We start from the raw sequence: 13,135 nt of genomic DNA on the forward strand, positions 1-13,135 counted from the left end.
TGTAATCTTAGAGTCTAGTTATATCGTGCTCCTTAAGAAATTATAGGTTTGATTTCATTTAGAGTCCCAGTTTGTTAGTACCTATCAGTTTAGTTGAAAAAAGAAAACAAAAAAGGGGAAAGGAACAGAAGAAGCAGAAGAATATTAAGAAAATTGAGACTTGTAAGCAAATAGTGACGACCAAAGAAAAAGAAAGAGACATTAGTTTGTGACAAGATGTACAGGTCTCTGGCGAAGGATCCGATGCACTCTCTTTACACCAATTTGGTTACATTTAGAAACACACTTCCTCCAAAAGTTTCTTCCACATTTTTACCATAGATATCTCTCTCCATAAATATATATTAAAAGCTAGCTAGCTCTCTGGTAACCAGTCTTGGCTTAAAGAATTTTAAAGAGTATGACTTTTAGTCTCAAGATCTCACCAATACATGATGTCTAATATATATTTATATGAGTACAAATATATATATTTTGGTGAAGTTTATTCAACATTTTATAGGAGTGGTCCAAGTCGTTTAAAGGGTGTAGTTTATAATTTAGTAATACATATGATTTTTGTTAGAAATTGGGTGATCCATGAGACTTTCAAGCATATTTAAATTCCCAAAGAAAAAGTACGGGCAAAGAAGCTAGCCAAACTAGAGAACACTTGAAGAAAAAGATGAAAAAGTGTGAGATTTGATTATTACATTCCATCTTTTTGTATCTCTATAACTACCCTCCCCAACTGCTCCTCCTCCTCCTCCTCCCTTCTTCCTCTCATCTCTCCTTTTTTCTTCTTTTGCAGAGATAGAGAGAGAGAGAGACAGAAAGATAGAGAGAGATTCTGCTTCTCATGTACTCTCAAACCCTTCCCATTTTCATCTCAACCATGTCATCAAGTACTTCTGATAACATCTTTCTTCTTAGAAAGGACCAACAAGATACAGCCAATTCGCAGCTTGCAGAAAGGCTCGTTCCACACAGTGAGAGTTTTGCTTCAAACACTTCAGAGACTCTTTCTACAGCCCAAGAAGAAGCAGAAGCAGAAAGCTGCGAGAATAGAGAAGAGTCAAAGGAACAGATCAAGCTCAAGAAGAAGCAACAAGAGAAAGAAAAGGAAGAAGATGATGATCATGTTGACGATGATAATGATGGGTTCAGAACTCCAACGTCTTTGGACCACAGAATCCCAGAAGCCAAACAATGCCCAGCTCCGCCCAGAAAACCCAAACCATCTCTCAAAAGAAAAGCTGCTTCTGACACTACTTCTTTCACATCTTCTTCATCATCATCATGCAGAAGAAACCCACTTGATCTCTCCAGAGAGGTTGAATTATTATTGTTCCAAACCCAACGTAACCCTCTTTCTGATTCTCACCAAAACCCCAAGAAATCTCGAAGACAGGAGTGTAAGATGTAATTATATCCACCCATGTGCCACTTCTTCAAATGTTCCTCAGCACGATGCAGAAACAAGGACCTATATACATGTATTCGTGAGTTCAACTGTTCCAAAACTTTATATATCTCATCGTCTCAGTCTTAAAGCTTCAATTGTTAGATATTTATGGATCGATCAATATTTGGTTTCATTCAATATTTTGTCAAGCTTCTTGGATTTGGACTTGCAGTTGAATTGGGAATGCATATATTTCAGATAATGCTAGCTGCGTTCGGTGAGATTAACGTTACGCAACTGCCAAACGTCAGATTTACGTTTCTCTTTTCTACTTTTTGTTTTGAACATGTTTTTACTTGTTAAGATCTCAAGTGATATGTTGTAAAGCGCTTGTGATGGTGTAAAGTGAAAAAGATCAATTAATGTGAATTGTGAGAGAGAGAGAGAGAGAGAGGAATATGTAGAACAGTTGGGTGTAGAAGTTTATAACTTTACTGCTGCTACCAGCTTCTTTTGTTCCTACCTTGTTGTTACGGTCTATGTATCCACTTTATGTAGCTAAAGGTAGAGGAGAACTTATTCTGGTAGATTTCTTTTTTTGTTTTTATAATACGCAGAATATATACTATTCTATTGATTTTGTTAATTAAAGCTTTAAATCTGGGTTTAGTTTTCTTTCCCAATTCTGAAAGATTCTTCCTTCTGTTTTACGCTTGGGAAACTTGTCTTCGGATTCTTAATTAAAGAGAAACTAAGAGGACGACGACGAAGAAGAAGAAGCAGTTGGTAATGGTTGAAATGATTATATATATTCTTCAATACTGGCCTACTTTTTCCACTATGATTGGATATATAGAATAATAAGAATATATTTTTCCCTGCTTTTTTAATTTTGTTTAGCATTCTTTTTTTTGGGTATAAATTCAAGACTTCAATTTACGGAGAAGCTCAAATCCCAAGCTTATATACTTGTCTATTGAAATTTATATAAATCTTTAATATTCCCTGAAGATTATAATATTGGCTTTCATCACTTGACAAACATGCTTTCATCAATGGTCCATACTTTAATGTATTCGTCCCCTTGGATGAAACTTCACAAGAAATGAAAATGGAAATGAAAATAATAAAAATCCTTATATAATTTGATCATGACTTCAGATAAATTATATTTGCTCATTTATATATACGAGGTAATATAATTAATTTGTGCCAAATTCATATATTTACTTTGAAAATTATATTTATTTTTATTAACTTTTACCTCAAACTATAATGTCTTTAAATTAGATGGAAATTTTTGGACTGAAACATATATTAGTCTCAACAAAATTTTACATCAAACATTTCGAATCGAAATTCAAATATAAAAATATAGAGATAAGATAGCTAGAAACAAAAATAATACTAGTTTCGATCATAAATATATGAGTTAGCTAGTTAAAGAATTTACTTAGTATTTCACCCAAAAAAAAAAGAATTTGTTTAGTATTTAATATAAGACTTTAATCCAAATTTAAATATAGGAATTAGATTTGTTTGTTTTTATGACATACCCCAGATCCATTATATCTTTTATTTTATTGACAGTTCAAACTGGCAGTATTATACTTAATATAAAGACTTAAAAAAGCGTTCGGTGTTATTGGGTCCCAGACTGCCACTATTACATTAATCTAATGGCATTGTATGATCTATCCATAAAAAAGAAAGAAAGAAAGAAATATCCAATCCATGACAAACATGCACCAACGTGGGGAGATATCTTCTCCCTTCCCAATATTACCAACCAATATGCTTAGTTATATTCCTACCACAAATACACACACATTTAATTACTCTATTTTAAATATGAAACCATAATATAATTAACTTTGCTATCCCTTTTCCTTTATTTTCCTTTCTTTGCTTTTTTTTTTTTTAAAATAACGTACTAAACAATAATTTTATGACTATTGAATGGGCGTTCGAGCTTCAATTAGAATACGGTTATCTTAGACTGGGAAAGTTTAGTAGACTCATATTATGCTTTTACATTATTTTATACTAATAGATTGTAGATTTGTAAAATTTATTCCTTGATTTCTAACTCCCTTAACTTTTCGAGTATTAATTTTACTACAGCCATAAATTGAGTGTTAATAAAATATGTGTTGATTGCTATATATATTTTGTGTTATGAATATTGCATGAGTGGATGTCCATAACCCCTAACCGTTAGAATTATCATAGGATTCCTTACCTTCAAGTGTCATAAACTACATAACCTCCCTAATGAATGACTTGGGAGGAGTTTCTCATTGTTAATGCTATTATGATGTTCTTTATTCCTTTGTAACCTTAGTATAGGACTTCAATGCTTGGAGGCCTATAAATAGAGGGCATACATGAGGCATTTGTACCTTGAACCAAAGTGAATGAGAAAAGGCCATTGTCTTCTCTATCTTTTGCTTTCTTTTCTACTCTTCATTCTCCTTATTTCTTGTAGTTTTACAACATTTTGTTTATTTTTCCCATTATCCATCAACTCCGTTTTCTAATTAAATTTTTTCAGAGAGTAGTACAAGAAGATGTTTTAGCGGTCGGCTTGGGATGTGAAGAGCCAATCCAATACCGCTAATTACTAATTCAAATATGAATATTGCCATATTTAAATGAAAAATAACTCTTCCAACATGGATTGCATTAATTTGATGTAAATGTTCCATATTACAAGTTACGTCGCTTGTGTGTGTGTGTGTTTTTTTTCCCCCAAAAAATAATATTTATTGCTATATGAATTTATTTTCTCCTTTAAATGCTCAGTATTTTTATCATATGATTTGTTTTCTTAAAGTTGTTGCACAAGATGCTCTAACAAAAGTAACTTCAGTTTGAATGAAAGGCATAGTCAACGTCGAGAAGGCTTTCATGGCTTTCATTCGATTGAAAGGAAAGACCCACCTAGAAAATAAGAGGGCTAAGAGGGGTCTATTTGAGTTCTTACGCTTTCATTCTGAAAATTTACTTCTATTGATTTCTATACAAATTAACTCAACCCAAAATATGAATTATAAAAGAAAATAACAATTAGAGAGATTATAGGAATACCAGTTACAGTTCCGATTATTCAAAGAAGAATCCTTTTAGTAGTACTACCTCCGGTCCTAATTATAAAAGCTAATTGACTAATTTGAGGAGATTAATAAAAGAAGGTAAGTTAGTTATTTATAATAAATATGTGTTGTCTTTGATAAAATATCCTTGCTGATTAAATGTATTATCTAAAACTATTATTGTTAGAAAGACTATCTTAGAAAAAATATATAAACATGAGAGACAAAGTAAATTGGGGTCTTATATTTAGGACTAAAATAAAAATTAAACAAAGTCTTATATTCAGGATCGGAGATAGTATAAGCTTTGTCCCACTTTAATTTCCTCCACATTTCATCAAGTACCTAGTCATGCCTAGAGACATAAAGAGTCATACTTTGGGTTGAGAGAATTCCTGATATATACACACACTACTACTCTTCTAATTGAAGAAATAATGGAAAAATAAAATAGTAAGTACAAAATTGAGTAGTAACCCCATTAGAGATCGATACGATTCAATTCAAAATCATGAAATAGCAAATAAGAAGGAAAATGACACTTATTGGAAAAATTCAAGACGAATGGTTGATTCATAATATTCTCTTCCTCTTATTTTTCCCCTAACTAAACCTAAAAGTGTGGGGGTACTTCTTTCGATTCATTCAACATAAATTCAGATGTTTGATGTTGAGAAACTAATTCTTTTACTCTAGTCAACTGAGGCTTATAATCCGGCCTTTTCTTTCCTCTACATGAAACTAAGAATCCGTTTAGAATAGTTTATATGAAATACGAGATAAATATATGAGAAAAGTTTTGTACCGGTTTACATGAAATATGTTTATAAATAATTTCAATCATGATGTCAAACAAGGCCCAAATAGGTTGACTTTGGCAAATAAAAAATAGAAGTTAAAACGTGGCTAGTAGTGATAGGCACGTCACTAACGTGACGTGGCAACATAAGTAGTCTCCTCCTCGTTATGCACAATAAGCAAAGTCACTCACAAAAAATTCACAAGTAATTGAATGAATAAACAAATAGCGAAAATCGTTGACCGTTTCTTTGCCTCCAAAACATCCATAACGGTAACCAGCCTCTGACCCTTCATTTTCTCTCTTCTCCTTTCTCTCCAATCTCTCTACGATTTCAGGAAAAACACAAATTAAATTTAGCTAAGTAGTTTTCTCTCCGCTTCTTCACGAACCCATCACCACCAGCACCTCCGCCTTTCACCGCCGGTGGCCGCCATGCAGCGCCGTAAATCACTCACACTCAACTGGGACGGTCTCCGAGACGACGATGAAGACGACGACCACTTCTTCGAGACGCGCGAACGTATGTCCTCCGCCGCTCCGATCGATCTGGAAGCTTCTTCCTCCGATGAAGACGATGGCTTTGAAGACAGCCGCATGTCGTTTAGCGCCAACATCTCTCCCAAACGATCCGAGAGAGTCAAGCCAATTCCGGTGCCCTTCGCCTCCTTGGGCTCCGATTACGACATGTGGATCGCGTCTCCAGGATCAATCACGGAGCGAAGAAAACGGTTACTTCTTGGTATGGGTCTGGACGAGAACAAAGAGTTCTTAAGAATCACAAGCATGGCTCTGGATCGCGCCATTTCGGAAAAATTTGAAAACGACCAGGCCGATTGTTCACCTTCAACACCAACAAGCACAAGTAAATCTTCTCCTTCTCCTCCTCATTCATCTTCTTCCACCGTAAGTTCACAATCAGAGGTTAAACAGCATAGAAGGTCAAGAAAGCCGTCCATCATTCCCTTCGTTCTGGGTCGCTCGCGATCTGAAGGCGACATTGACTCCTTCTCGATGCCAAAATGCAGAAAAGAGGAATTCATCGGTAAAGTCTCCAAGCAACGCCTCACGAGAACCACATCGGACGTGACATTTTCTCGCGGCGGCTCTCGTCCCTGCCAAGGTGAATCCCGAGCTGCACTGAAAGGTAAGGAGAAACCGGGGCGGTCGCCACGGCAGCACGGCTCGAAGATGACGTCGGTGAAGTCTAACTGGGGATTAGGGGCTTTCTTCTTGATCAAGAATTTGGACACGGGAAAAGAGTTCATCGTTAACGAGTCAAGCGAAGACGGGATGTGGAACAGGCTAAGCGATCTGCAAACGGGGAAGAAATTAACAATGGAGGAATTTGAACGACACCTTGGGCATTCCCAGATGGTGAAAGAGCTAATGAGTCGTAACAAAGTCGCCAGAAGTACCAGCGACGGTCTTGGGTACGATAGAAAACTCACAACACAACATTCATATTTCTCAAAGAGCTTAAGGAAGAGCAAAAGAACAGGGGCGGCTCTGTTGAAGAACATCAAGGGAGTAGCGTCTGGGTTCATCGGCGAGAGAGAAAGAGATGAACCACAGAAATCGTCATCGCTGTCCGCACAATTGTCAACTTCTGAGCAGAAGCCCACGAAGAACGAACAGTGGGTGAGAGTACGGCAGAGTGGTAAATCCATGAAGGAGCTCTCAGCTCTGCATCTGTGTCAGGAATTTCAAGCTCATGAAGGATGTATCTGGACGATCAGGTTCAGTAATGATGGCCATTACTTGGCGAGTTCAGGGGAAGACAAGGTAATTCACGTATGGGAAGTTCAAGAATTTGAGGTTACGTCGATGAAGCCAGACGAAGGGAGTCTAACTCCGATTCATCCATCGTTACTTGGAACCCCAGAACGAAATGGGAAGGAAGAATGGCATGAGAAGAAGAAGAAGGGGAAACATGGAAGCAAGAGAGGAAGTAGTTTTACGATTCCGGATTATGTTCATATCCCTGAAACAGTGTTTTCTTTCTCTGAGAAACCTCATTGCTCTTTCCATGGCCATTCCGACGACGTTCTGGACCTGTCTTGGTCTAGATCTCAGGTCAGCTTCTTCACTAAGTTAGTTAACTAATTGTCAAGTTGTGATTTCTTAATGAATTCGAACGCGCATGCATGCAGTTACTGCTGTCATCGTCAATGGATAAAACAGTGAGATTATGGGACATGGAAAGCAGGGCGTGCTTGCAGGTGTTCACCCACAGTGACTATGGTGAGAAGGAAGTTTAGTTGATTGATTAATTAATTAAGACTAGTTAGAGAATGAATGAATGGGAATATATATGTTGCAGTAACGTGCGTACAATTCAACCCAATGGACGAAGACTATTTCATAAGTGGGTGTCTGGATGCTAAGGTGAGGATATGGAATATACCTCAACGCTTTGTAGTGGATTGGATCGATGCCCACGAAATGGTCACTGCTATTTCTTACACCCCTGACGCTCAAGTATATTTCTTCTCCTTATTACCCTCTTTATGAAGAAGCATGAACTGAAAAGTTACCATCTATATATTTTGTCTATTGATGGATTGTGTTTTTTGTTCATGCAGGCTGCTTTTGTTGGTACTCATAAAGGAAGTTGTCGCATGTATAGCACAGAAGGTACTTTAATTAAGTCGAAAAAAGTTCAACTTGAAACTTTGAAATATATCGTTAATTCGGTTCAAAATGGTGACACAGATTGCAAACTAAGTCAAATAGGCACAGTTGAGCTTCGGCGAAAGAAGAAATCTCACTTAAGAAAGGTGACTGGTTTTCAGGTAATTCGTAGTCCATGCCATTGATTGCATTCTAAACCATAAGATAAGAGGTTAAGTAATTAATATTACTGGCTTTGTATCCTTATATCCAGTTTGCTCCAAGTAATCCATCAGAAGTGCTTGTTACCTCAGCTGATTCCAGGATCAGAATTGTGGAAGATTCCAGAGTTGTTCATAAGTTTGTAGGTGCTTACTCTTGTATTCTAAAACCTCTCTGTGTCTTATTTTTTAATTAGCAAATTCAGATGAAAAACATGTCTTAGAAATAGAATGATAAGGTGCAAATAAGAAAACAGAAAAACGAAGAGATCATAAAATGGATTGGCTGTTGGTGAACAACAGGTTTTCGAAATGCAAACAGCCAAATATCAGCTTCATTTAGTCCAGATGGAAGATACGTGATAAGTGCAAGTGAAGACTCTAACGTATATGTGTGGAAGAATGAAGGCCACGCAAAAGCCAGGAACTTGATTCTGACTCAATCCCACGAGCAATTCCAATGCAGAGATGTGGCAATAGCAATACCATGGCCTCGCACCATCAAGGGTGACCCTCCAGTAGGGCCAGCCCTACACTCGAAGAGGCACACAAAACATTCTTCAGCCCCTCCAGCTCCTTCATGCGGATCTCCACATCACCATTCTAATAACAACAATAAGCCAACATTTTTGCCTCCTCTTCCCAAAAAGAAGAACAACCATAACCATGGCTCTGATACTGCCTCCCCTTCCCGGGAAGAGGAGCCCTCGGCCATTTCACGTACCCTGTCTGGGATTGGAGGGATTTCATTCACTCATAGTGGTAGTAAGAGCAGGTGGTCCCCATTTTCTAGGAAGAGCAGTAATAATGGTCACCATGCCATGGAAGAGGAAGACCCTGGAGCCATATCTCGCACCAGTTCTGGACTTGGGGACTCGTTTTCTTCTTCTGAGTCTGCTTCCATGAGGTATTGCGACTCGCCTTCTTCCATGTCTGCTTCTGGTAGATCACCTTCTGCATCTTGGTCAATGCAGTTTGACAATGGCCTTGCCAATTCAAGTTCTCATGCTTCAGCTTGGGGCTTGGTCATTGTAACAGCTGGGTTTGGAGGTGAAATCAGGTGTTACCAAAATTTCGGCTTACCTAGAAAAGTATGAAAAACATACAGTTTAAAAGTAGTGTTTGATATTTTTTGCTCAAAAAAAAAAAGTAGCGTTTGATATTTATACCGAAAATGCACAAGAATACCACACCCTTTGTCATATAGCGGAATGCTTCGTGCATACATATGTTCAGTATATATTCTTCCACCGGAAGAGAATACGAGGCAAATGAGGAAATATGTTTTTGTCATGGGAATCATAGGTAGCAGACTCTGATGACAGAGCTTCTGTCCCATGACATGGCAGTTTTGTGAAAGAGTTGTAATTAATGCAGGAATCATATAAAGATCATGTCAAGTTTTTGTCTCATGAGATTGGCAATACATGGGGAAATTTTTTATGTTTGTATTGTAGGCCTTTGAAGGGCAAGAAGATCTTGATACTTTTTGCAAGGTATATGATATAAAGCCAGGGAGCAGCAAGTACATGAAATTCAGACTTCTTTGTTACTTCGTACAGTGGAGATTGGGTACACCAAGCTATGTGTTTCTTCTTTTGGCTTCTTCAATTTGGGGATTTTGGAAGCAACTTGAACATTGAAATTTAAAACCACCCCACTGCCAATTACTAAATATTCAAAAAGGGAATACAATTAAAGAAGGAATTTAGGTAGAAAAAAGCCTTGACAACAATCAAACTGCAAAAAGGAGATTGATTTTTTTTTCTTTTATAAAAAACGATTTAGGCGGCTACGTATTATGACTTGTGAGGGCTCAACACTTTTATATTTTTAAATAAAAGGACAATTTTACTCAGCATTTACATAAAAACACTGGGCTTTTACAAGATTATGAAATAAATACATGACACATAAGCTGCATGCAAGGAAAATGATATTACGTTCGAATTTAATATAAGAGCTAGTTAACTAATTTGAGTAGATTAAGAAAATTAGTTAAATTAGTTATTTATAATAGATATGTGTTATTTTTTTTCTAAAATACCTTTACTAATCAAGTGTATTAACTAGAACTACTATTTGACCAAATCTTTAACATAGGTAACTATGACGAGAATTATCTTGGAAAAAAAAGATAAATATGAGAGATAAAATGAATTAGATTTTTATATCTAGGACCAAATTAAATGTTAAAGTAACTTTTATATTAAGGATTGGTGGTGGTACAAATAATTTAAAGAGACACAAAACAGAGTACCTATGCTTCACGTGTAGCAAGGACTTCGCATTAATATGAAAGACTTCCGATTTACCAACTGGAATATCTTTATTAACAGGAAAAAATATATTTACCTGATATCTAATAAAACTGCTAATGGCAAGTAAACCACTTACCATTAAGTTATAATACTCAAAAGTTAAGAAATATATATAATTTAAGTTTAAAACCATATTATTTTGAATTTATGAATTTTACTTAACAATTACGAACTTTCACTTAGTTAATTACAATAACATTTTGCATACATGACTATCTTTTATTAATTCTTATATTTTTCTAACAATATAGCAACGGCAGTTTATATTTGATCTTAATTTGTTTATTCTCTATTATTATTTAAAAAAAAAGGTTATAATTGAAAATATATACGCAAGACTTGGTTTGGACGAAAATGTTAAGGAACCGGTTTGCCATAACGGCATGATCCCCGCATGTTTGGAATTGGAATATGCACTTAAATTTAACATTATAATATTTTGAATTCACAAAATTTATTTAATATTTTCGGAGTTTCTTTTTTTTTCCCAATAAAATTTAGATGAGTTGAGTGTTTAAATTCACCAAAACCCAGGCATGCCTTGACATGCATGATCCCGAGATAAACTTAATAGTAGATGAAATGAAAGAATATGTCGCAAAAAAAATGGGCACATAAAACAGGAAAGTTTGTCCCTCTTAATTTAAAAAAAAAAAAAGAGTCAAATCTAAGGCCTTTTGTGTTCCCATTAACTCAGTTTTCACCAAATGAGCTAATTTTTGTTAGCATTTTTGGAAGAGTTTGGTGAGAAGAAAAAGCATATATAATCTATGTTACTATATAAAGGTCACAAAGATGATGTTTAGGTCCATATACAGCAGTACTATGCATGACCAAACTTTTAAAAACATTTACAAGTCCAATGGTTGCTGGGGGTCGATTCAAAATATTGACGAGGAGAAAGTTCTGTTAAAAGCAAAAGCCAAGCAAAGATCAGAGGGTCAATGTGAGATTTAATTTTTTGAGTTAAATAGAGGGGACCCTTTCCTAAATCATTTACAGTTTAATTTTTGGTCAAGCATTATGGCTTTTAGCACATGTTAATGAAGTGTGTGTTTATTTTAAGGCAGCCAACTACCAGCCAGCCATTCCCAGATTACAATGAAGAGAGGACAGTAATGAAAATATTAGGGGTGTTCAAGGCCGGCCCGTCCTGGTCTTATTGGAACGGGACGGGACAAACCGGGACGGGACAAAAAAGGGATCGGGACGGGACGGGACACGGGACGGGGTTGTCCCGTCCCGGTCCCGTCCCGGTTCTTTTTTTTTTTTAAATTTTTTTAATTTTTTATATAATATCATTTTTTCATATTTTTTTAGATTTGAGACTATTGTATGGAATTATGGATATATTTATTTAGAGTTTTATATTTGTTAATGATTTGAGATTATTGATGATTAGAATTTTTAGCAAGTTTTTATTGTGTTAAAAGCTTTTGTTTAGAGTTTTTAATAACTATTATATGTAATATTTTGAGCTTTTGTTTAAGAGTGCCAAACAAATAAAAATATGTTTTTATAAGATTTAAGCTCAAAAAATATAATAAAAAATCAAATTTTTTAAAAAAAATTAAAAAATTAAAAAAAATAATTTCGGGACGTCCCGGTCCCGTCCCGACCGGACCGGGACAACCCCGGGACTGGCCGGACACGGGACAGAAATCTGTCCCGTTACTGTTCATCGGGACAGAACCGGGACGGGCCTGTCCCGGTCCCGATCCGTCCCGTGAACACCCCTAGAAAATATAATGTCAAAAATAAAATGGGTACCATCATTTTCCTTGAAATTCAATGTATGTCAAATTTCTGTTTGGTTTCTTCTCTAATACAACCTTGTTTGCTTGAGGTTTCCTTACTCTTCATGCATGTTCTGTGTCGTGTTGTTCATGATAATATAAAAAATTATGGAAAAGAGACGTTGTTTCCACCTCTCAAAGGGACTTCTTGACATTGAGAGGCCATATAGAAACCCTCTCTCACGTCCTTCAACATTATTATATTCCTTTGCCACCAAGAACTTCGGTTGAGACAGCTACTTCTGACCAGTGAGATTTGGTTTTTCAAGCTTCACTTCTGATTCTGAAGCTTCATGTCCTGTGGATTTAAACCCAGATAACAAGCTGCAGTAAAGATAAATTCCATAAGTTCTTACGTAAGCCAAGCTTAGATATTTAACATCATCAATAGGCATAATCTTAGGTTAAGTTTTCATCTGTAAATTAAACTGATCATCAATAGACATGAATTTTTAGGTGGTCTATATAGTAAACCTGTTCTGCCTTACATTCCCATAGTAAATCAACAAGTTCTTTTCACCTGTAGACCAGGTTATGTCACTTTGCATGCACTAAGAAGTGTAACAAAACAGCTGGTAACATGGGTTTTCTAAGAACAGTGTCTCAGACAAGCAATATTACGAGGATTTCACTTGAACAGGAAGGAGATCAAAAGAAATTGATTGTCTTGGACACCAATCTAAAGTTGTTCAAACAACTCATCCCGTTAAAATACAGCAATTGTAGCTCTTCTAGAGCTTAGCTTCTCTTTGAAACATGTGGATATATTGCATCACCTACTCAAACTACTGATCTCGTTCCTCTATTTATTGCCGACCCACGGTCTCTTTTGCATCCACAGTTTACAAAGGAACACTTTGCTCTCTCCAGCTCTCTTAAAGCAATCATTAGCTTCTCAAAGAACAG

At 36.1% G+C, this 13,135-nt stretch overlaps 2 protein-coding genes across 2 annotated transcripts; both read left to right on the forward strand.

Annotated features, from left to right (window-relative positions):
• The first annotated feature begins 802 nt into the window (after nucleotides 1-802).
• Nucleotides 803-1,421, forward strand: LOC114739581 (cyclin-dependent protein kinase inhibitor SMR3). The gene has a single exon (XM_028927665.1). The coding sequence runs from the start codon at nucleotides 839-841 to the stop codon at nucleotides 1,403-1,405; it is 567 nt and encodes a 188-aa protein (XP_028783498.1). The 5' UTR covers nucleotides 803-838; the 3' UTR covers nucleotides 1,406-1,421.
• Nucleotides 1,422-5,713: 4,292 nt separating this feature from the next.
• Nucleotides 5,714-9,209, forward strand: LOC114739571 (WD repeat-containing protein 44-like). Its single transcript, XM_028927652.1, has 7 exons — nucleotides 5,714-7,354; nucleotides 7,432-7,522; nucleotides 7,602-7,759; nucleotides 7,864-7,915; nucleotides 7,994-8,073; nucleotides 8,166-8,259; nucleotides 8,416-9,209. The coding sequence occupies exons 1-7, from the start codon at nucleotides 5,714-5,716 to the stop codon at nucleotides 9,207-9,209; spliced, it is 2,910 nt and encodes a 969-aa protein (XP_028783485.1).
• The last annotated feature ends 3,926 nt before the right edge of the window (nucleotides 9,210-13,135 follow it).

Source organism: Neltuma alba, unplaced genomic scaffold (genome assembly GCF_004799145.2).
Source record: "Neltuma alba isolate B1F8T4 unplaced genomic scaffold, ASM479914v2 tig00002863_pilon, whole genome shotgun sequence".
Lineage (NCBI taxonomy): Eukaryota > Viridiplantae > Streptophyta > Magnoliopsida > Fabales > Fabaceae > Neltuma > Neltuma alba.

Bases quoted from the DNA above. Each gene is read 5' to 3' on its own strand.
- LOC114739581 (XM_028927665.1), top strand. From the start codon at position 839: ATGTACTCTCAAACCCTTCCCATTTTCATCTCAACCATGTCATCAAGT.
- LOC114739571 (XM_028927652.1), top strand. From the start codon at position 5,714: ATGCAGCGCCGTAAATCACTCACACTCAACTGGGACGGTCTCCGAGAC. The intron at 7,916-7,993 runs GTACTTTAATTA...ATGGTGACACAG, and splicing joins TCGCATGTATAGCACAGAAG to ATTGCAAACTAAGTCAAATA. The intron at 8,074-8,165 runs GTAATTCGTAGT...CCTTATATCCAG, and splicing joins GAAAGGTGACTGGTTTTCAG to TTTGCTCCAAGTAATCCATC.